The sequence below is a fragment of the Hippoglossus stenolepis genome, chromosome 18, assembly GCF_022539355.2.
Source record: "Hippoglossus stenolepis isolate QCI-W04-F060 chromosome 18, HSTE1.2, whole genome shotgun sequence".
In the NCBI taxonomy this organism is placed as follows: Eukaryota; Metazoa; Chordata; class Actinopteri; order Pleuronectiformes; family Pleuronectidae; genus Hippoglossus; species Hippoglossus stenolepis.
Window position 1 is genome coordinate 9415116 of NC_061500.1, and position 21770 is coordinate 9436885.

The 21770-nt window shown below is 43.8% G+C and overlaps 1 protein-coding gene across 3 annotated transcripts in view; it reads right to left on the reverse strand.

The window, feature by feature from the left end:
• The window catches only part of unc5cb (unc-5 netrin receptor Cb), a 120650-nt gene that overhangs the window by 36060 nt on the left and 62820 nt on the right, over positions 1-21770 (reverse strand). For all 3 annotated transcript variants that reach the window (XM_035184519.2, XM_035184517.2, XM_035184516.2), the window contains exons 2-4: positions 18237-18467; positions 8454-8597; positions 2931-3034 (exon numbers count right to left, since the gene is read on the reverse strand). In XM_035184519.2, coding sequence (XP_035040410.1) covers positions 2931-3034; positions 8454-8597; positions 18237-18467 — 479 coding nt within the window. The remainder of the gene's footprint in view (positions 1-2930; positions 3035-8453; positions 8598-18236; positions 18468-21770) is intronic.

Consider the following 21770-nt stretch of genomic DNA (forward strand, 5'->3'; position numbering starts at 1 on the left):
CTGTTTCCTTCGGAGGCTGCATTTGCAGACTGATTGCGTCACAGCGGTGCAACTACACTAGTCCCATTCCAAGATGACAAGATGACCGATGCTTAAGTGTCAGGTTTCAACTCAACCGAACAGCTACCGGTGCACACGGTAAAAAACGAAGGGGCATTAAAACGTCCTCGTTTTGCTGAGCTGCAGCATCGGAAGCTAGGCGACAGCAGTACGGGCGGGACAGGCTGGTGACGCAGATCATGGAAATCCTCTGTTGACCAAACTGCCTCATTTTGGCCCACGAAGTCTCCGTCCCTCCCTTCCTTGGTACACAGCTATAGTGTTAGTGTTAGAATAACTGAATAGAGTAACAGTGTTTCCTTTGAATTGTTGGCAGCCTGTTGTCATGTGTGTGGAAGTGTGGATGTGTGACAGTTTACAGCCACAACAGAAAAGTGCTGTGTCCTGCTCGTCCTCTCCATAAAAGAACAGCCTTGGAACCCAGTCAGAGAGCACAATGTCCAACACATGCAGTCTCCATGCTTTGACAAAAGTACTGTAAGAGTTATGGGTTTTATGGCTCAGCCACTTCCTGCCATCTCACCAGCCTCCACCTCGCTATAGGCAAAAGCCTGTAAAGGAGCGAGCTGACATCCCGCTGGAGGCCTGACAACAACCCACTGGATCCAACCCCAACAAACCTCAACAGCTCTTCTCCTTCTGCCTTCAGCCGCTCGCATCCTCACTCTCTTTTTTCCCGATTTTTTGGTCGTCGAGTGGGTGAAATATGACAGATCTTTCCTTCACAATGGCTGCTACACATTTCTCCCCTGTTTCATATGTAACCACAGAGCCCATCTGCTTTTTCCGAAAGCTTTTTCTCTGGCGGGCTCTTGTGAGAAAAGGACCTGACAGACACAGATGAGAATAAAAAAAACAAGGATAAAGTTTTGTCCCTTTTTTCCCACCGAGGCAGCTGTGTTTGAGTTCAGGAAAAAATAGAGGGAGAGAAAAAATACTTGTGGAAAGAAAGGGTGTCCTTTTTTTCGTGGCCATGAGGTAAGTGTGAGTAATTAATGGGGCTGAGAGTGTGCTTCAGTACATGAAGGATAGTCAACGCAATCGTTCGGGGAAAATTATAGCACAGAAAATGACATATGCAGGGAGAATTCAAAAAAAAATAAATCTATCAAGTGTTTTTTACCCCTAGAGAAAACTCCACTTGATGTGGTGAAGCTTAACCAAATATTTTGGGCTTCTCACTTTTGAATAGATGGCTACTTTGGTGATGGAAACAGATTTGTGCGCATGTAAATGTGAAGAATCTGTAGGCGAGGGACAAGACTTTGGGGCCGGAAACTTTTCGGTTTCGGTTTCCAGTTTGATTTATCAGGTTTGAGCAGGCTTTGGTCGCCCGCAGGTAAACAGTTCGGGTGGAGAGCAAAAGAGGCGGAACACATTGACCGAAACGCATCGGCTATCGGCTTTTTCATTTATCTAAATTCATATGCAGATAGCTAGAGATTGGCAAAAATATCGTCTGGACCTAAAACACCTACAAACAGTATTGCAGTTTGTGTTTTGTGTGGAGAGATGTTTAATTTGTGTAAATATAAAGCGTTCAGGGCAAATGTCTGATGGAGTGTTGGTCCGAAATATCTGCTGTCGACACCGGACGCACCAAAATATCCGCCACTACCACAGAAGCTAATTTGTCATCGGATGAAAGCCAACGGGCTCCGAGATGGGGTGATGGGTAACTATACAAAAAGATTTGCTTATCTTTACCCAGACTGGAAACACCATTAATTTAAAATCTTTTCAAAGTCCTCATCTGGGTTGCCACAGCAACTCCATATCTCATGATTGGAGTCCAGCTGAGTCTTTAATCGTTGTACTGAACCAATCCCGGGATTGAAACACAGACCTCGGACAGGGGGTTAGAATCACCAACACTGTACGGCTGTTAGTGCAACACTGTCTCTCTGAATCCTGGGTTGTGTGAGGAGAGGCTGCCGAGTGCCGGTCCCAAAACTTTCGTCCATTTAGCCTGTCAGCACTTTCAGCGGGGATAAATGCTGTGCAGTTCCACTCACTTAACTCAGCTTTTCCAGGTCAATCACAAGCCTTTGCAGAGTTCAGTCCCTACACCACCAGCTAGGGGAAAAAAAACACCAACACCCCCCCCTCACCATCAAACCACCCCTTTCATCCTCTATTTATGTTCCTGCAATCTCAACTGAGCCTTTTCAAATACAGCTGTAACAGTGTTCTACTGTAGGGCAGGGGGGAAGTGGAGCATGCAGGAGATTTTGTCTGAGCTCAGGTAACACAGGGACACAACTGCTCTTCTTTTTTTTGCTCTAAAGATAATTACCATTATTATTCTCCTCGGACCAAAGTGCACTGACTAGCCAGCGATGTTCAGGAAATACCCAAACTGTTTAAAATAGCTCAGACAGTGGTGGTAAAATGCCCTTCCCTGTGCACAGATGTGTCATGTTCATTCAGAGTTATGTCATTACAGCCTCTAAAATGGGCGGAGTTCACGACGGAGGCCAAGTCTGCAATCAACAGTGTTCACTTTTTAATTTGGCATGAAGGAACAAACCCAACGACTGGCAACACCTAAAAATATATATATAAATACACATGCTAAAAATACCAATACGTGGGAATTGGTCATTGTAGTTCCCCGTTTTATACTTAAAGAACTAGAATCAGGCGTGGTGGTGACATGTCGGTGAAAAACAGCCCTGAGAAGTCAGTCAGCCAGTTTATTGGATTTAAGATGAGGGCTTTTGTTTGGGTTTATGTATAATCACAAATGGATGCATGTCTATGGAAAACATGTTGAAGTACATATAAGAACTTATCCCTTCACACAAATAATTTAATTTTCCCATCAACTGCACTGTTGTGGCTCGGTAAAATAACTTTTTGGACCTTACCTCAGCAGCTGGGATGCCTTCAGGCGGCCGACATTGGAGCAACACTTCTTGTTCGAGCGACACTTCCTTCCCAAGAGGCTCCTGGTCGAACGTCTTCCTCAAGTCTACAATGAATAAGGACAAAGCACACCATGCATCAGTATTCAATTTGTGCAACAGTAATCAATTATCATCGATATTTGTACCACCGGTTGGTAGATGTGAGGGCTGAGAGGTATATTTAAGATGATATGCTGAGTAAATCAATACTTGTACTCGTAGACTAAGAATAAATCTTTAAGGGGGGGGCAGCAGGGCAACTCAACAATAGTACTTCCCCTTTTACTACAGCAATACACAACAGTGTGTATTAAAATTGAAGAAACAGTGACAGAGATGTATTCCTTCTTTCTGTGTCTCTAACCTTCAGCGCTCACTCAAAGATAAATTGTCTGAAAGTAGATGGAAGGAAGATAGGGGGTGGGGGGGGGATCACTTGCCCTCCAATGAAAAACCAATATTTTTGTGGTGTGAGAGCCCTGATGGAGTGGTGCGGGGCAGGGATAGAGGAGCTGACAGGGCAGGATTACTGGAGGTGTCATGCTACACTGGAACCCAAAGCCCATTAGACATATTTCATCACCTGCTGCACTGACGGAGGCAGGAGAGGAGAGGAGAGGAGAGGAACTTTGCGGAGCCATTGGAGCATCAAATCTACAATCATACCTCCAGACTCCATAACGTCTCCACAGTCCTTGAAATATTCCTCACATACGTACTCTTTAGCTCTTTCAGTGACATAATTAGTCAAAAGCAGTGACCAGTCAATACAGGCTCCCAAATCAAGGTCTAAGGTTTCCCTTCCGACATGTACACATCTAATATTCTGACATCAGAATGTGTGTTGTCGACGGAGTCACATTTGTACATGAGACAATCCTTTGTTAGTCCCACAATGGGGACATTAGCTGTGTTGCAAAGAGGACAGTCAAAAAATAGACATCGGTGACGGTAATACATAAACATGCAGTATAAACACAAAAATATATACAAATTTATGTAGAACAGAAATAATATATAGACAGTGTAAACAGAATTTATATAGTGTGCGGAAAACAAACAACTTTGAACTCCTCCATTCAGTCTGACATGACGTTTTTTTGTTTAACTAATATATATTGGTCTTTAGCGCACTGTTATTTTTGTCAAGCAACAGTCGAAAATGAACGAACCAAACTTGCACAACTGTGACAAACAGTCAAATAAAATGCTTATAATTTATTTGGTAAACCGCGTCGCGCTTTACAGGAGTAGCCAGGCATGTCAAAATTCGCCTCAGAGTTATTTGTTATTTCATGCCATTTATTTATTCTCTGCAATAGTCTATGAACTGCTAAAGGGAACTCAAGAGCCTGGTATGACGTGAAACCATTAAATAAAACCAGTCCTGATTGCAAAGGCCCTGAAAGGAGGAGACAAACTGAGCTGAAAATTATACCTGTTCCATAATTACAAGCCAGACAGAAATATACATGTTAAAGGGCTGTGTGATATTTCAACCACTCGGCTCTGAGAAAAGAAAGGTGCAAACAGTGGGAGGGGGTGTTGAGAGCCTGCCTCTACTTTACTTCAAAAGTTCCTGATGAAAGAAACACCAAGACTTCCGATTTATCTTTCTACCTCCACCTTAGTGTGTCCATGGAAACAAACCCAGACATGACCCCTCAGGTTGCCGCGACTCAATCTGTGGACAGGATATGGTAAAATGCCTCCATAGAACACTGTTAATGTAGAAATGGATTGCTATTGACATCGCGTGCTGAGATAAAAAAAGAAAAGATGTATTATATTTGATAGCTCTACAACAGTGTACCGGTTTTGAGTTCTCGGCTGAAAGCACCCGCACGTGTACGAGGACACCGATTGCACGGTAGAAATTTCTACATCAGAAGACGAAGCACGCCGGACATAATAAGTCTTAATGCTCTTGGGAGCAGCGGTTGTGGAAGTGTAATAGGACTCTGCGCCCATACTGTATCTATCATAGTAAATAAATGCTCTGCAGCGTCCCGGGGAGATTTAAGTATGTGTATGAATTTATATACAGTGTAAGTACGAGTAGTAAGGGCAGAGGATTCAGTAATTCTCACAAATCCATTTTCTCATCGACATTATCACCTGCGATAAAGAGAGACATCCCCGGAATTTACAGATTTCATCACTTGCTTCCTTATTTTTTTTTTTATTTCAAGAGAAGACATAATATTTAAATAGAGACATTTCATAGTTCGGCTAACTGTTCCAAATCCCCTTCAGGAGAAACTAGATCATGTTCCCATTACAGAATACACCATCAGACTACACCCAGACGCCCTGAAGATATCCATCAGGATTTTAAGGTTCTTCTTTTTTTTTGAAAAATGAACCTTAAAATAACAAATTAAATGAGAGTTTGTCCCGGTGCTACCTGAGAGTGTGTGTCTGTGTGTCTTCAGGGGGATATGCCATAACTCCCCATATTTTTAATGTATTATAAAAGCTGAGAGGGGGGACTGTTGAATTGAAAGTAGTTTCCATAAATGTCTGGTATGAAATTAAAAGGCAGAATGACTGGAGGGACATATTCTGGGACATAGCTTTGTGGATTGTGATTCAAGGACAAAACGATTGTTTTGAGAGGAAAGGAAAGGTAAGAACTTGGCATGGAAAGAAAAGTAAAAGGAAAGGAAATGGAAATTGTAAGAATAGAATATATGAGTCATTCTTCTGTTGCTCTGCTGTCACTAGTGTTCATTGTAACGGTCGTGGCAGGTTCTTCTTTTGCTCCAAACATGTTTAACAATGGGGAAAAGAGAAAACTCTGACTTAAGCTTGACTTAAACCTTAATCCACTTGTAAACAGGAAAATAACACCATACTTTGTCTTCTGTCTCTAAAAGAGGAGTTACATTCTTTAGTGTTAACCTCAGCCTGTTACCTAAGAATCACTGAATAGCCTGAATTACACTGATAATAGCACAGGCCATTGTTTGTTTGTTTGTTTGTTTGTGAGTTCACTGTAAATATTGATGCCGTTGTTACTCAACCTCTTGTAGATCAACTCGTTACGCTCACACTCAACACTTGCTAATTGCATTGTTTAGTTTTTTTTTCTTACGTCAGGATTTCGCAAACATGCAAGTGATTATTTTGCTCAGCTTATTTTTTTTTTTATTGGATGTGGGTTGTTTTTTTTAAATCATGCGTGTCTGTCCTCTCCTCACTTCTCGTAAAGCTAAACGGTTCTGTGGGACACTGCAGGGCGTGGGACCAGCTGAGGTGACATTCCTGCGGGAGCCACACCATTCCCTCCTCGGCACACAAACGCTTCCAGCCGCGCACACACACACACACCCCCCAGAAAGAGACACACACATGACAACCATTATCTTAAGCGGACATGTTTGGCTACTTGCTGGCAACAGTTACCAGCACTGGTGGAAAGCTGGATTAGGAATGAAGAGTTGCCAAATTTGGGTTTAAATAATTACAAAAGTGAGACATTTTTAATTCAGGTTGTACTTATTACCCTGTGTGTGTGTGTGTGTGTGTGTGTGTGTGTGTGTGTGTGTGTGTGTGTGTGTGTGTGTGTGTGTGTGTGTGTGTGTGTGTGTGTGTGTGTGTGTGAGAACTACTAAAAGGTTCCAAAACAAACCAGATAATGAATTTCAAGCTTTTTAAGTAAACATTACCTTGCAGCAATCTTTGGAAATGCATTTCCGCTGATTTGATTCATTTATTTAATTTCCTTCGTTGCACAGACTTTTATTGTTCCTCTTTGGCAAGCAATCACTGCTGCCCCCTCAATGGGGGCCAATTAAAGCCGTTTTGTGGAGGTCACATGAAGGAAAGAACATCATAAGGAATTTTACGCATTCTCTCTTTTTCCTCCAACAAGCGCACGGAGAGACCCTGACAGCACCTTCAGCCCGTCCGCGAGCCAACTCCTCAACACAACAACCTCTTAACTCGCCAGCGCTGGCTCTGACTCACCGCCTGATTAAACTGAAACTATATGTTTTGATTATGGGAGAGGAGAGGAAAACAAGCCCAGTTTCCATTAGCCTAACGGGATGGAGTCTGGCTCTGACAAGAAGCTCTGCTCGGGGAGAGAGAAGCCAGTCGAGGAGCTAATCCATTCAGCGGAGGCTAATGGGAGGGGAAGAGGGGTCCATTGTGATTTGAGGAATAGGTTAGTGCTGGCAGGCTGCTCATCATGGATGATTATAGGAGGTGGAGCAGCGGGAGTGGGCTCGGTGGGAGACTGAGAGGCATGATTCTGATTCACCGGCCTATAGTGCAACAGCAGCAGTCGTGAGAGGGGCTGCTGGTGTTTGAAATAAATTACATACGCTGAATTTAGAGGGAAACTGATCGGAAAACATGGGGAATTCAGGACGAGAGGGAGTTAAGAGAGACGTCGATATTAAAGAAAATGCCAAAGAAGAGAATTAGGTGAGAGAAAAAACTCAAGAGGGACGTGATTGTTAATGCTGAGCGCCTCTAAATATAGTCGATTAGGTGGAAACAACGGATATTGACTCCACAATGTGCGACTCTGCTGTACAGTGGACTTTAACAGTAGCCAGTCAAACTGAATAATAATATTTCCATCCATTTTTAACACACACACACACACACACACACACACACACACACACACACACACACACACACACACACACACACACACACACACACACACACACACAAGTGGGTGCTTTTCTCCCTGTTTGCCACGAGTCAAAACACGACAGCTAAACCGGGCAGGACGTGTCAGTCACAATGTTTTTAAATGACTTCGACAGGAGCTGAGAGTGTGATGATCTTAATGATACTATAAAAGATTTCCCTTCAGGTGGAAAGTTTGATAACAACGTGTGAACCGTTATGCAACGCGCGTTGTGTTGCCGAAGCGGCGCCTTGATGTCGAGCTACGCTCCTGCAACTCTGCTTCGTCCTCTGGGGGGTCGATACTACAGAGTTTTTGATTGGCACATCCTTCAGGGAACGGTTAAAAATGAGCGCAAACTTTAGAAGCAACGCGGCGCTTCTCATTACTTGGAAGCGATTGTGTTGCGTTTTTCAGTAGGAGGACAAACACACAGGCAGAGAACAAATGAGGACCACCTACAAGAAGAGGAGGGAAGGCTGGCTTAAACATATGCCGTATCCTCTCTGCTGTGTATACACTGCCACAGCTCTCCCCTGCCTCCGCACTGCTTCTCAAGGTTTCTACTGTACACAAGGAGACCGATTCAGATTTTAAAGGCTTTTCTCCAACTCAAGTTCAAAGGGACATTTGTGTCCCATGTGAGTTTAAAAAAAAAAAAAGAAGCTTTTTTCACTGCTTCCATCTCCAGAATCTATAAATCTGTCATCATACACGAGTCGCTCTTTGAGACACATTTTCTTGGCAGCCGGGAGATTTTGTTTGGGGGAGACACAAAGATGGGAGAAGATAAAGGCTGAATAATGGGTTGAAGGGACGGGGAGAACACTCACAGGCGATGCGGACGTGGGCTTTGCGACTCTTGGTGGTCCCCGCGGAGCTCCAGGCCACACACTGACACCAGAAGTCCTCCGGCCCAAACAGCTCCTCCACCTGCTGCCGAGTGATCTCTATGCTGGCCTCCCTCACCACCAGGCCTGCGGTGAAACAGACAGAAAGGATGCAAGGAGAGAGAGAGAGAGGAGAAGGATGGCAATAAAATATATATAGAGAAGAGGATAAAAAAAAAAAAATTTAACGAGGAGAAATGAAGGGGGAAGAGGAGAAAGTGAAGGAGAATGACAAAAAAAATCATATTAGTACACACACAAAAAAAGGATCCTTTATATCATATACACATTAAAGTGTGATGCGAATCCAATCAAACAAATCAGTATAATTTACATCAATCACATCACATGCTTTTGACACTGATGTGTGAGTTTCTGTCGGCCTGGCCCCCGATTCTGCAGCCAGCGATGAGCAGTTTGGGTCCGGGCCCCTGTGGGGGGAGGATTCTCTGCATCTCATGGCTAATACAATCCTGTTTGCTAACTCCTCTGATTACTGCTCATCTGGGTGCCAGGACTCAAACAAACAAATCATCCCCAAAACAAATGCCTCTACCCACAGCTTCCCCTCCAGAGCAGATTATGCGGCTGCTACACTGTGTGTGTGCGTGTATGTGCCTCCGCGTGTCTGTATATGTGCATGTGTGAGAGCGTATGAATTGAGCGAATGAATATGTATAATGCGGTGTGCGAGAGCATTCACTGAAGATATAAAAAATGTTTCCCATGCAGTATCGCGCCTTGTTTCAGTTCTCAAATCCATCATCGCATTTGACTGGATGGGATATTTGCAGAAACAATGGTGGTATCATGAAGGACTTATGAGAACAGAAATGTACTAGAGTGAGACATTATGAGACACTCTGGACTGTATGAGAAGATGGACGGCACGTCTCCACTTGTTCCCACTATCCAGAAATGATTCTAAAAGATCCTGGATACCAACGCTGATATCTTGCACATTTTGAAACAAGAGTCTGTGCAGCTCCCATCCAGGGACGGAGCCACGGTATCTGGGTCCTGCCGATACACGCGTTTGACCAATTGCGAATCTTTGCTATCAAATAACTAATCAAACCAAATTTATTGGAAAAATTTGCACTTGAGCATACATCAGTGTGATAAGAACTAAGTAAAATTTCAAAAATATACGTACCCTTACTCTATTTTGGTCAATTCAATTGTATTTGTATAGCGCCAAATCATAATATACATTATCTCAAGGCACTTTACATAGAAGGTCAAGACCTTAAACATTATAGAGAAACCCAACAGTTCCCACAGTGAGCAGCACTTTCGGCAACTGTGAAGAGAAAAAACCTCAAGCAGAACCAGACTGAATAACGTTATTGTCGTCCATCTTTATATACGGTCATGTTTTTAACCTAAAACTAGCTGGATGGATGACAGAAGTGGATAACTCCTATACGTCCACTGTTCCAGGTGGACGCTGCTCGCCTCCAGACGAACCGGAATTTCGGTACAAATTGATTCATGGTGGAAAACGTTTTACCGTTTTACACATTGACTCAATGGCGCTGCAACAGCTTGCCCGACTCTTCAGAAGAACGTGCTGTGAATAGCCTCCACCACCTCATTCCCAAAGTGCTGCTCTATTAGGCTCAGATATGGGACCTGTGCAGCACACTGGAAAAACTGTCACGCTCATGTACGTGGCCGGCAACGGCTTGAAAGTGGACCATTCAAACGATGCCTATTTGCTATTAAAGGAGCTTTTGTGTTGCCTGTGAAACATCCACCACCTTATTACACCGCCATCACCCGGCCCAAACCATTAAAACCATGTTGTTTGTGTACCAAAGTCAGACCCTGTCATCAGCCTCCAAACCACTTATTCATCAGACCTGACAACTTTTTTTGTTTTGTTATTCAACCGCTTATTAAATTTGTTGGTTATTTGTGTTGCTAGCTGACAGCATGACAGAAACTGGGAGACCGTTGTGGTTGTCACACATGCAATTCAAAGTTGAATGAGTCGTGCACACAGATCTTGCACTCAGTGGGTAATGTGGATAGTAATTGCCTGCATGTAATTTTGACCAAATTTTGAAATTGTTTCCTCATATGACTGCTTCAATCTAAATGTATCAACAAGCTTTTACCCCAATGGCAAGATGACTCACTACAGACAGCTAGAGTGAAAAATATCATTAAACATGACTGTTATTAAACATGATAAAGTGGTTGGTTTTTCTTACCTCACGACGTATGACATATAAATAGTGATTAGTTCTGAGGAATATCCACACACATCAACATAAATAATAATTTAGGAACGATCCAGAGTATTTGACCCCCTTCCTATTGACAAACCAGGGATGTCAATCAATCAATAAATGAATTAAATTTGATTTGTATAGCCCATATTCACAAATCACAATTTGTCTCAAAGGGCTCAACAAGGTGTGACATCCTCTGTCCCCTTTCCCAGGACAAACATAAGTTGCAATAGATGCCGTGTACATCTTATTATTGCTACACATATATATATTCTAAGGGTTTCGCAGATTTTAATGCATGAAGATTTACAAAAATGTTTTATATACAGGATGCATTCTCCAGTATCCGCAGCACCCCGTTAATGCAGAAATAATAGTGAGGCCGGTGTCTCTTGCTGAGACACAAATTAAAAATGCTGCACCGAGTGCATGCTAATTAAAACGGGACAGTGGTGGAATAAATGATGTGGCAGCACTGTCAAAAGGCCAAAGCTGTACGTTCCTGATGAAGCTTTTCCACAGGTACACATACATTTTGCCTTGCGAGCTACCTTAAGCTTCTCTTACCCTACAGGTGTTGATAATCAACCATAAAACCAACATTTATCTGGTCTTTTTTAAGCATCTCTCTTATTCCTGCAGTTTAAAGTATATAAATAATACAATAGAGGAAAGAGGAAGCTTTAACAACAAACCCTCCGGTGTTACATGGTGAAATACTGTATGTTGATAACATTAAAAACACACCATCCAGTTTCCGTTGCCAATGATTCTCAGCATTTATAAATAGGATTCTCTTATTTTACCCTTATTAACTGAGCTTACCTGAGAGAGTCCGTGTGTTGGTGATGTGATGTCATTATCTGCCCCACTGCCTGGAAATGGCGTCACAGGTCGTTGACTCATCCTCCTCCCTACACTCCCACACTCGGTTACCTTATCTTTGATACAAATCTAATTCATTACAGCGTGATTCACCATCTACTCAGCTAGAGACAAAACACGCCGGTCTCAAATGGGGTAAGACTAACAAACAACTGCTGCTGTCACGCTCCTTTGATCTATTAAAGATTTCAATTTCCATGAATGCGGTATCATTTTCGTTTCTTCTCCGTCACACAAATCAGACTAATGAATCATGTAAAAAATCAATAAAAACTATTTCTATCCGCACCAGAATGAAAATATCGTAGTAATCAATATTTATATTTGTCTCGTCCTTCTTATGTTGATAATCCTCTACTTTTCCCTCTCAATAACGACCATGTATATCGTGTTTTACGACCTTTGGTGCAGTCTGAGGTTCACACGGTGCGTCTGAATAAAAAATGCAAAGAGAGCGGCTGGTTAAAAAAAATCAACATGCCCATGTTACTGCAGGTTCAGTGCATTCACACAGCCTCCGTGTTCTGGTGAACACAGCAGGCACAGTGACATCCCACATACCAGCTTAGCCCTCATGTAAAATTTACACCGTGTGCCGACAGGCAGCGACGTCTGTGGTGTGAGCTTTTGTCTATGCATGCATGTGTGTGTCTGCTGCATGCGCCAGTCGGACGGTGTGTGCGACTGTCTGTCCTGCACGTCTCTATCCGTCTGTCTGTTTGTCTGAGAGCCTGTGTTTTGTTGGTTTGAGAATGGGAGGGCTGGATGTGATATTGGGAGAACATCTAACACAAAGTAGTGGAGAGAAAAATCAATAGTGGAAACAATAAGTAGATATGAATCCTCGGAGGGTGTAAAACACACGCCAGAATCAGTTTTTCTTTTCTGTCTGCGCTCTAGATCGTTTCTGAAGAACTGTACCAGTGGTGAATTATCCGTCTGATGTTGTTACAACGGGCCGTCTGTAATGTCAGATCGCCTAAAGTGACGATGACGCCCGGCTGTGCGTCGGCTTTAAGAGTCATTCATGATTTCGTAGCCGTTACTGAAGCTGGATTAAACTCTTCCTGACGTGTTGCACTTCAAACACATCCCTCCGCTCACTCTGGTGGAAGTGAACTGAGCCGGCTGATCTCATCCTGTGACTTCATATGTTTACTCAGCCAGCAGCTCTTAGTGCACTCTGTGTAGCTTAACAATGATAACAACACAACACAACACCCCTCCACTCAATTTGCAATGGAGAGGAGCGAAGCGAGCGGCGACCGCGTCAGGGCCCGGGCGACGAGGGGCTACTTCACACCCGCCAATGTGGCCATTAGCCGCAGGAATGATTCTACAATATGTCCCCATTAATAGGCGGCTGAAGTAGGGCGCCTCATTGGAGATGATTCATTATTCATGTGGTCATTAAAGGGAGCTAGGCTCGCTCCTTAGTGTTTGCGCTGGCTAACGTTATTGATCAGACAGGTCAGGCGGTGGAGGAAGGCATTGGTCATCGGAGGAGAGCCGGAGGAAGAGGAGGAGGGAGTAAGTGCTGTGATTATCAGGCCAGATGGAGAGCACTCCTGCTTGATCTCCTAACTCGTATCTACCGAGAGAGTGACAAGCTGTCTCCAGTGTATATAACACTAGCTGTGCCTACTCATAATTAATTTGCTGCTCATTTGCTCAGATCAATGCTCCCTTTCGCTCACAGGAGACTTTAACCTGCCCTCGACACCGGGAGGTAAACGTCGGTAGTGTTCTGGTGACGGCGGGGATGAGGAAACGCTGCCATCGCACTTTGTTCCCTCCTTCCTAACGCTTTCTCATCCTTGCTAAGAAACATTAGCTGCACATGAATCTGAATCTACGGCTTCTCTTCATGTGCGTCCCCATTATTTCATGCAAAACAGGTCCCAGTTTGCATCAGAGAATCATCAGTGGTAAAATCCACGTCTCCCCTCCTGCTGCCCGGCCGCACATTAACAACAACACAACCTAAACACAGCGACAACCCAACTCTCACCTGTGGAAATGGAGCCATTTGTCCATTTGTCATGTTTTCCTGTTTCATGATGACAATGACAATTTTAAAAGAAACTTGATTTTCTTTTTTGTATCACAAAAAAAGTATAAAAACAAACTGGACACAAATAAAGGCCCATTTTTTATAGTTCACATCTGAAGCAAAAACTACCAGAGACTGTAATGATTTCTACAGCTTGAAAGCGTATTAACGATGATAAGTTATCCGAAGCCTAATGTTGATGAACGACTGGAGATATGAGACTGGATTTAGTTTTTTGAAGAAAAGTTTCTAAAAAAAGAAAAATCAAATAACTAAAGGACACACAGAGCCTTTTCCTTTAATTTGATATTTCATTAACTTGTTGGGGGAAAAGCTCCTATTTTCTCTGATGTTAATTGTGTTAACTGGCTGCGTCTCCAAGAATAATCACATGGAAGCAAATGGCCTGTTATTGTTTTAATGTAATTACCTGCTCCTTAGGAAATGATGCTGCTCGATTACACCACTTGAGACGGTAATCACTCAACAATATTTACTTTTGTGTCAAGTGCTTGTGTGTCGGACAGGCACCACGTGGCCCAGTGCGTGTCACATCCTACATGTGGTGTGGTGTGTGTGAAAAGCAAGTGCCAGTGAAGGGGAAAGTCCATCAGGGAGTCAAGTCCAATCTCGCTGGTTACACTGCGACCTTTTGATGGCGCACACATTTTGCTTTTAGCAGGTAACTATCCAAGCTTCTTGTAGCGGACCTGAATCTCCCGTGTGCCTCCTGGTGAACTGTAGACAAGATGTCATGTGAGTGTTATTGTCAGAGCGATAAAGCCGCGACCGGTGAAGCACTTGGGCGTCTGCTGTTGTGCAGGATATACACAGTCTGTCCAGTATGAGCGCTTCAAGCTTGTAACTCCCTCAGAACTGCAACAGCTCTACTGATGGCTTTGATGGCTTGTCTTTTTGTTTTTCTCTTGCACGCTATCTCAGGGCATCATTTAAGGACAGGCTCTGGGCTGAATTACAACTGTGCTATACGCTTTCTTATCCACTGATTTAACCGTACGATTTTATTGTATCCGTCCCCTAACTTGTTCTTTTATTCACCTTTGCTTCGAGTTGGTGTAGGTGGTTTGCCACCAAACTAAAGAAAACCAACTCAAAAAACCAACAATTGGGATGGAATAGATGCAGCCTAAATAACACCAACATCTGCAGCTCGGTCCTCAACCTCTCTCCGCCTCTTGCGCTCCCCTTAATATAATTCTCTCCTATTTCGTCTTAGTTTCTCAGGGATCACGAGTCCACGCCAACATGGAAGTGAGACAGAGAGAGGAGAGAAAAATGGAGAAACAAAGGATAAAGGGCGGAGAGGGAGAGATCTCATTTCTTTGGGCTACACTATCAGTGGTATTGACCAGGCTGGCCGGTTTCTATCGTGTTCCTTTTCCGTCAATCTGGGGAAATCAGAGAGCAATGGAGTGGGCCGAGAGAGGCTGCACACATCCACATGGGCTCGAGTGGTGCCGTGCTCGTGCATGTGCGTGTGCATGAGGGGTGCAAGAGCATAAATGAGGGAATATGTGCGCAGTAAATAGCCTGTGGATCTGGCTGTGTGGAGCGGGTTTGTGTATGATGTGTGGGCTGTTTTCCATGTTGGTGCGTTTTGAACGAAAACCTTTTCACACAAAGGCAAAGAGCCAGTGCTACTTTAATCGATTTGTCAAAATGAGAGTATTTCATGTTGAGATTCAGGTTGATTTTTAAATACTACATTTAGATTTGTTCTGGCTGTAACTCTCCCCTTGCACAGTACATTCAGAAAGGCTTCAGACCCCTGTTGACATTTTATGTTGCAGACTCTTTCTTTTTATTTTTTGAATCTAAACCAAGGGCGATACTTTGTGTTGAAAAGCAGAGGCGGGCAGGAAGGCTCAGATGGAAAAACTAGTTTCAAACAGTCTTTAACATATAGGACTTTAGGCGATGTAATTGGGGATTGGTATGAGGGTAGACTAGATAATTACAGCGGGGGGGAAAACACTGCATAATTGTGAAACCGGCGTAGTCTAGGCAACTATGACGTCAATGGTGCGTAAACACTATGCATAAAACTCAAAACAACATTGACTGCTTGAGCACTCATCCATATGCATCATAACCAAACTGCAACACCACCAGCCCGTATCAAATCTATAATAGAAAGCTCAAATGATCAATAACAATATCTGCCTTAAAATATGACAAAACCCAAATAGCTGAAGGAATAAGTCTGTTATATTTATTTTAGCTAATGTTGAATTTATTCCCCCGGTGCCGTGTTGTTTCGATGTGGAATTTCTAATGTTAGAGACACGGAGTTAACAAGAACTCATGAGTCATGTTTAACAAATTCTGAGTCTAAGCAAAAGATATAAATATTGATACGTGGGAACACTGTTATCTTTTCCAAGGTTTTTAGTCTGAACCATAGTTGTGAGTGATTTAGATTAATTCAGCCCAGCTCGTTACTGGTGACGGGCCTCATTGCTCAGGACAGTTCTGCTGATTGAGGATGATAGTGAGATGTAGTGGTGGCGTTCAGGAATTTCTCCTCTGCAGCAGAGAACACCATGCATGACCTTCGAACACTGTTCTGATGCAACCTGAGCTTATTCATTCACTGACTCTCTACATGTAGCACGGACATTACTGTGCTGTAAGTGTTCTGTTACTTAACAACTTGTGTTTCAGAACATTTTAGACTAATTATTAAACAAAAGAGGGAAAACCAGAAATATCCCACTGATGGAAGCTGACTCTTTGCTTCGACACTTTCAACTCAGTCGCCTGCAATTTCTCTCGATAATCTTTGAGATGTTTCTGCCTCTGGATCAGAGTTAAACTTCTTTTAGCGAAGTCACACGCCTTCCCAAGACTCTCCTCAGTAGAAGACTGTGAGAAACAAGATTCTCTGGTCTGATGAAACCGAGATTGAACTAGTTGACCTCAATATTAAGTGTCATGTCTTGAGGAAACCAGGCTCCGCTCTCACACTATCCCGACTGTGAAGCATGGTGGAGTCAGCTTTATGCCGTGAGTTTTTGTTTTTTCTGCAGCAGGGACAGGGAGACTGGTCAGGGTTGAGGGAAAGTGAAATGGACCGGGATCATTAATGATAAACCTGTTCCAGAGAGCTCAGGACCTCATATTGAGCAGCAGGTTCACCATCCAGCAGCACAATGACGCTCAGGAAACAGACAAGGCAACGCAGGAGTGGCTTGAAAACAAATCTGTGAATATCCTTGAGTGGCTCGGCAAGGGGCCTGACTCAAACTTAATGAAACATCTCTGGAGAGACGTGAATATGGTGATGCACCAACGGTCCCCATCCAAACTGACAGAGGGAGACGATCTGCAGAGAAGAATGGTGGAAAATCCTGGATGTGTCACACCTAAGAAAGCTCAAGGCTGTAATATATATATATATATATATATAAGATGCTGTAAATAGTAAAGGGTGTGATATTTCACTTTATCCTTTTAGATACATTTGCAAAAAGATTAAATCTAAACTGATAGTTTCTTTGTAGGATAATGAGTAACAAGTGACTAGGGGAAAAAAACTACTCATTTTAACACTAAAGAGGTATTTGTACTAAATACCTCAGATTCAGCTTGAAAAAAAACTGCTCCCTGATCATTCGAGTATGTTTTTGTGTGTTTACGTGCAGAAGCATTGGCATTTTAGTGAAGAAACAGCTGTCAGTGTGTCTGTGTGTGACCATGCAGACCTGTGTAGCAAAACAGTGGGATGAAAAGGGTAAATGTGATGTGATTGGTACCTGTGGGCGACAGAAGGAACTCAATTTCCAATACAGCCGCTGAATGCAGCCAATCAGTGCTGGGCTGTTGTGTGTAATGGCTCTGGTGCCTTCAGGGGCTGAATTCTGTCGAAAACAACCCTGCTGGAGCTTCACTGCCTGCACTTCCTCTAGATGCTCGCAAACATGTACATTAACACATACCTACACACTCTGAGGCACACGTACCCACTGAGGCGGCGGCGCTGGTGTGCTGAAATAAAGGTGAGCCTCTCCTCGTCATAGTCAATTCTGCAAACACGGTGATGCCGGTAGATGATTATAGATACTGACCTCTAAAACTGATCAGCAGACAAGCCACTATGCGTAGGTACACAGTTAAGTGAGCATATACTACGAGTGTATAGTCTTTGATGAATCTTACCGCCTAAAAAATTATTATTGAACGATTGAATGTTTGCACAAGTTTCTGTATCTCATGCTTCAAATGTGCTTTGACTTGATAATATTTCAAAGGCCATGAGGTTTCACTAACCAACTGCTGTGTGTAACATAACCATACAATGGGAGTGATATTGGGGGGGAAACAATATAAATCCTCTAAAAAACATTTTGGAGCATGGCAGCGAACATTTTCCAAGATAAACATCTCCTTGTTATATTGTTAAAAACCCAATCTGGTCAGCATACACAATACATTTTTGCAAATGCAAAGTGGTTGTATACATGAATAATTTTCTATGACACAGGGTTTGTTTACTTGAATATGCATCTAGCTGACGTGTTTACTGACCGGAGTTCTCGTCAACCCGCTCCTCCACGGTGTGCTCCTTCTGGTGAACCCACTCGCTGTTGCACTTGAAGTAGATCTGGGTGGCGGGTGTGGCCTTGCAGTATAAGTTGACCGGCTTGTTCTTGACAATGTAGGCCTCCTCCGGTTCCATCAAAAACACGGGCAGGGGCTCCGGCGGGTCCGAAGGGAAGGTTTCCGGCAGATCACCAAGACCGATGAAGTCATCGTCAACTGTGAAAAGGGAGAGATGACGAACAGATTGAGGGATGAAGAGATGAAAGGGAAAAGGAAGGGAAAGAGAGAGGAGGCAGAAAGCCCCAGAAAGAAAGAGAAAGAGAAGGAAAAGATGGGGTTGGGAGGGAAAGGAGAGCAGACAAGAGACAGTGGGACAGTGAATTAGAACCACAGTCTTTGCATGGGATTATCCATTCGCACAGTACACAGTGAAATCCCTATCATTTGATATTGTGGAATGTTTACACAAGTGTATTTTGGAGAGCAGGAAATTCTGGATTCCTCTCAGGCAATAAGGCTGCATGGGTTTAGGGGAACCAGGCCTTTGCTCGGTCTAACCACAACCAGCTACTGCTGAGAAACCAGAGAGAGGCAGAGCCAATAATGAGAAGCAGAGTTCAGAGGTTGACTCTGAGGAACTGAAGTTATAAGCTGATCTCTCTCTCTGTCTTCCATTTTCTCTCTCTTTACATTTGTCTCTCTCACTCACACACACACACACACACACACACCCTCTCACCAGCTTACAGACACATGCACGCATGCACACACACATGCAGCACATCTAATGACCTCAGGCTTTTGGCCCACTTTGTGCCATTCCTCGGATACTTCTGCAGTAGACAGATACGCTTCCCTGTAATTACAGCTCCCTTTCATCTCCCTGTCTTAAATCACACACACACAAAAAACTTCATGTGTACGCGAGCACACACACACACACACACATATACACACGCAAACATGAACAAATGCTCACAGTGGCACAAAACATCACAAGCACACAAATACATGGGCATACACGCCCACGAGCAAGCGCGGCTAACTTTCCAACTCTTTGAAGAGAGGAGGATGAGGCCTATCCGCCACCCCATTTGTCACCTCCAGAACTGTTCTATTCTTACCATCGAAACCGGTAGACATCAATTATTCACAAGTGTGAAAGAAAGAAGGCAGAGTAATAGAGACAGAGATACGGTGGGAAACAGAAGGTGAGAGAGGAGAGAGACGGAGGAAGAACAGGGGGGGAGAGAGAGAGAGAGAGAGAAGAGAGAGAGAGAGAGAGAGAGAGAGAGAGAGAGAGAGAGAGAGAGAGAGAGAGAGAGAGAGGCGGCGAAAGTAACTCAGCTCGGCAGACAGAGATTGAGACATCGAAATGGAGTTGGGGCTGAAACACAGCACAGGAGAACAGACGCGGGAAAGGAAGGGCTGTTGAGATAACGAAAGGGTTTATCAGCCCATCAGTAATTCGTCCATGTCCTTCCATCTACCCGCCTCCCTGTCCTGTGTGGACACGCCGGAGCCTCGTTGTCTGACAGAGGTTGCCTCCTGGATGCTTCGGGAGCACTAAATAACGTCCCGGCTGTGCGGATATCTCCCCGTGATGTCTCTCTAATGTTATCGCTCCCTCCATACCTGCCGCAGATTGGAGCCGATTGCTCGGAAATGAAAGGGCAGCAGGAGCCAATCAGAGAGTGACCAAAAGCCACCCTTCACCAGGAGGGGTTTGTCTGTGGTGTGTTGTGAAAGTGTCGTGCCGAGTGTGTGTGTGTGTGTAAAAAAGTTCAGACTTGTTCGTCTCTTTCCTTGGCTCCTAATTTGCCGCTAATTGAAGAGACGCATTTAAGCCTCAAGTGACCTCTGACTTTTAAGAGAAAGCGCCTCTACATAGTTTGTGTGGGTGCGATGAAGAGCTGGAACAACATCATTAGCTGATCAACTTTCATCTGCCGCTGTCTAAACAAGAAAGAAAAACAACTTTGAAACAGTGTCAAGCTTTTTCATCCTTTATGTCTTTATGTAGGTGATGACTCTTTAATGTCGAAGTCTATTTCAGCAGACCTTGGCTAACTCTCGTTCTTCCCTGCTCCACAGTCCTCCACCCACATCCTCAGCCAGGGGACCCTGACCCAGAAACAGGCAAAGAGAGCCAAGGAAACTCATTAAAGATTGTGTTAGCCTTCTTTCACCCTCCATTCCCATTATCTCTCCATCTCTCTCTCCCTCTCTCTCTCCCTCCTGGCTCCCTCGCTCTGTCGAACTGTGAGGCGGAGAGATCTGAAACAGCCATGAAAGCGTGGCTCGCTCGCTCGCTCACTCTCACACACACACACACACACACACACACACTCGCGGAGGCAGCATTAATGCGCGCAGGGGGGCGCACACAAGCTCGCTCACAGATATTCGAATTCATCAACTTCCTCAGCGCGAGAAATAATACATTCAAGTGAATGGAAGTAGCCCTCCAGTGGAAGGAGAAAAAAAAAAAATCAGAACCAGAAATGAAAAAAACAACCCTCATGACAAAATGAAAGACCCTGACTCTTACCAATCACGCTGCCACCCTCCCTCCCTCCCCCCCCCCGACTCCTCAGCACCTCCCTCCCTGGTGAACAGAATACCAAGAGCAACGCGGAGCTCAAAGAGAAACATTACTTTTCTCCTGGTCTCCCCTGCCTCCCAAAACATGCCATGAGAGAAATGATAAAACAGTTTAGGGATTGCCGTGTTCAACATGATGCGATCATGCAGATAAACACGGATACGATGTCGCGAAAACCCCCTAATGCTCAACAAGTGCAGGAACGTGCAGAGTTCATGCATATGAAACACTTTCCCGCCTCCGCTGTTTGATGAGCAATATGGATTTTTATCAGCATTTGCAATTCTGCGGCTCGATTTTAATCAGAAACATTTCTCAACTGCCTCCATGTTAAGTGTTTAAACTTTAATGAAATATGTCCTTGCAGCACTTTTATTCAAATGGTATTTTGCTCTGTAATTGGGGTGAGTTTTCTTAATTCATATTGTAGCTCTTATTAGTGAATATTTTAAGACTCAAATTGAATATTAGTTGAATTTTATATCAGTTCCACATCCTGAAACAAAAGAAGTTTTGCAGATAAATGAGTTGCATGCTGCTCTCATAATAAAAGCACTGAATGCAATTTGCCATCGTCAGGTACGGGACAAAAAGGGCAATTTAAAGAAGGGATCAGAAATAATGGCCTTAATCCAAGCATGGCAAGTGGGAGTAAAGAGAGGTATGAGAAGGTCTTGGCAATCAGTCCCTCTTTGGCCCGAGTCAACCCCCGCAGCAGTGGGAGTAGAGCAATATTAAGGAATGATTATGTTTTGACGCGAGCAAATCAAAGACAAACCAGGCTAATGAAACTGGCACAGCTACGCATTACAGCACAGTGTGAGAGATAAGACGTGCAGAACACCTAAAAGACACACACACACACACGCACAAAGAGGAACATCAGCTAAAAACCGGTTGGTGTTACATAAATA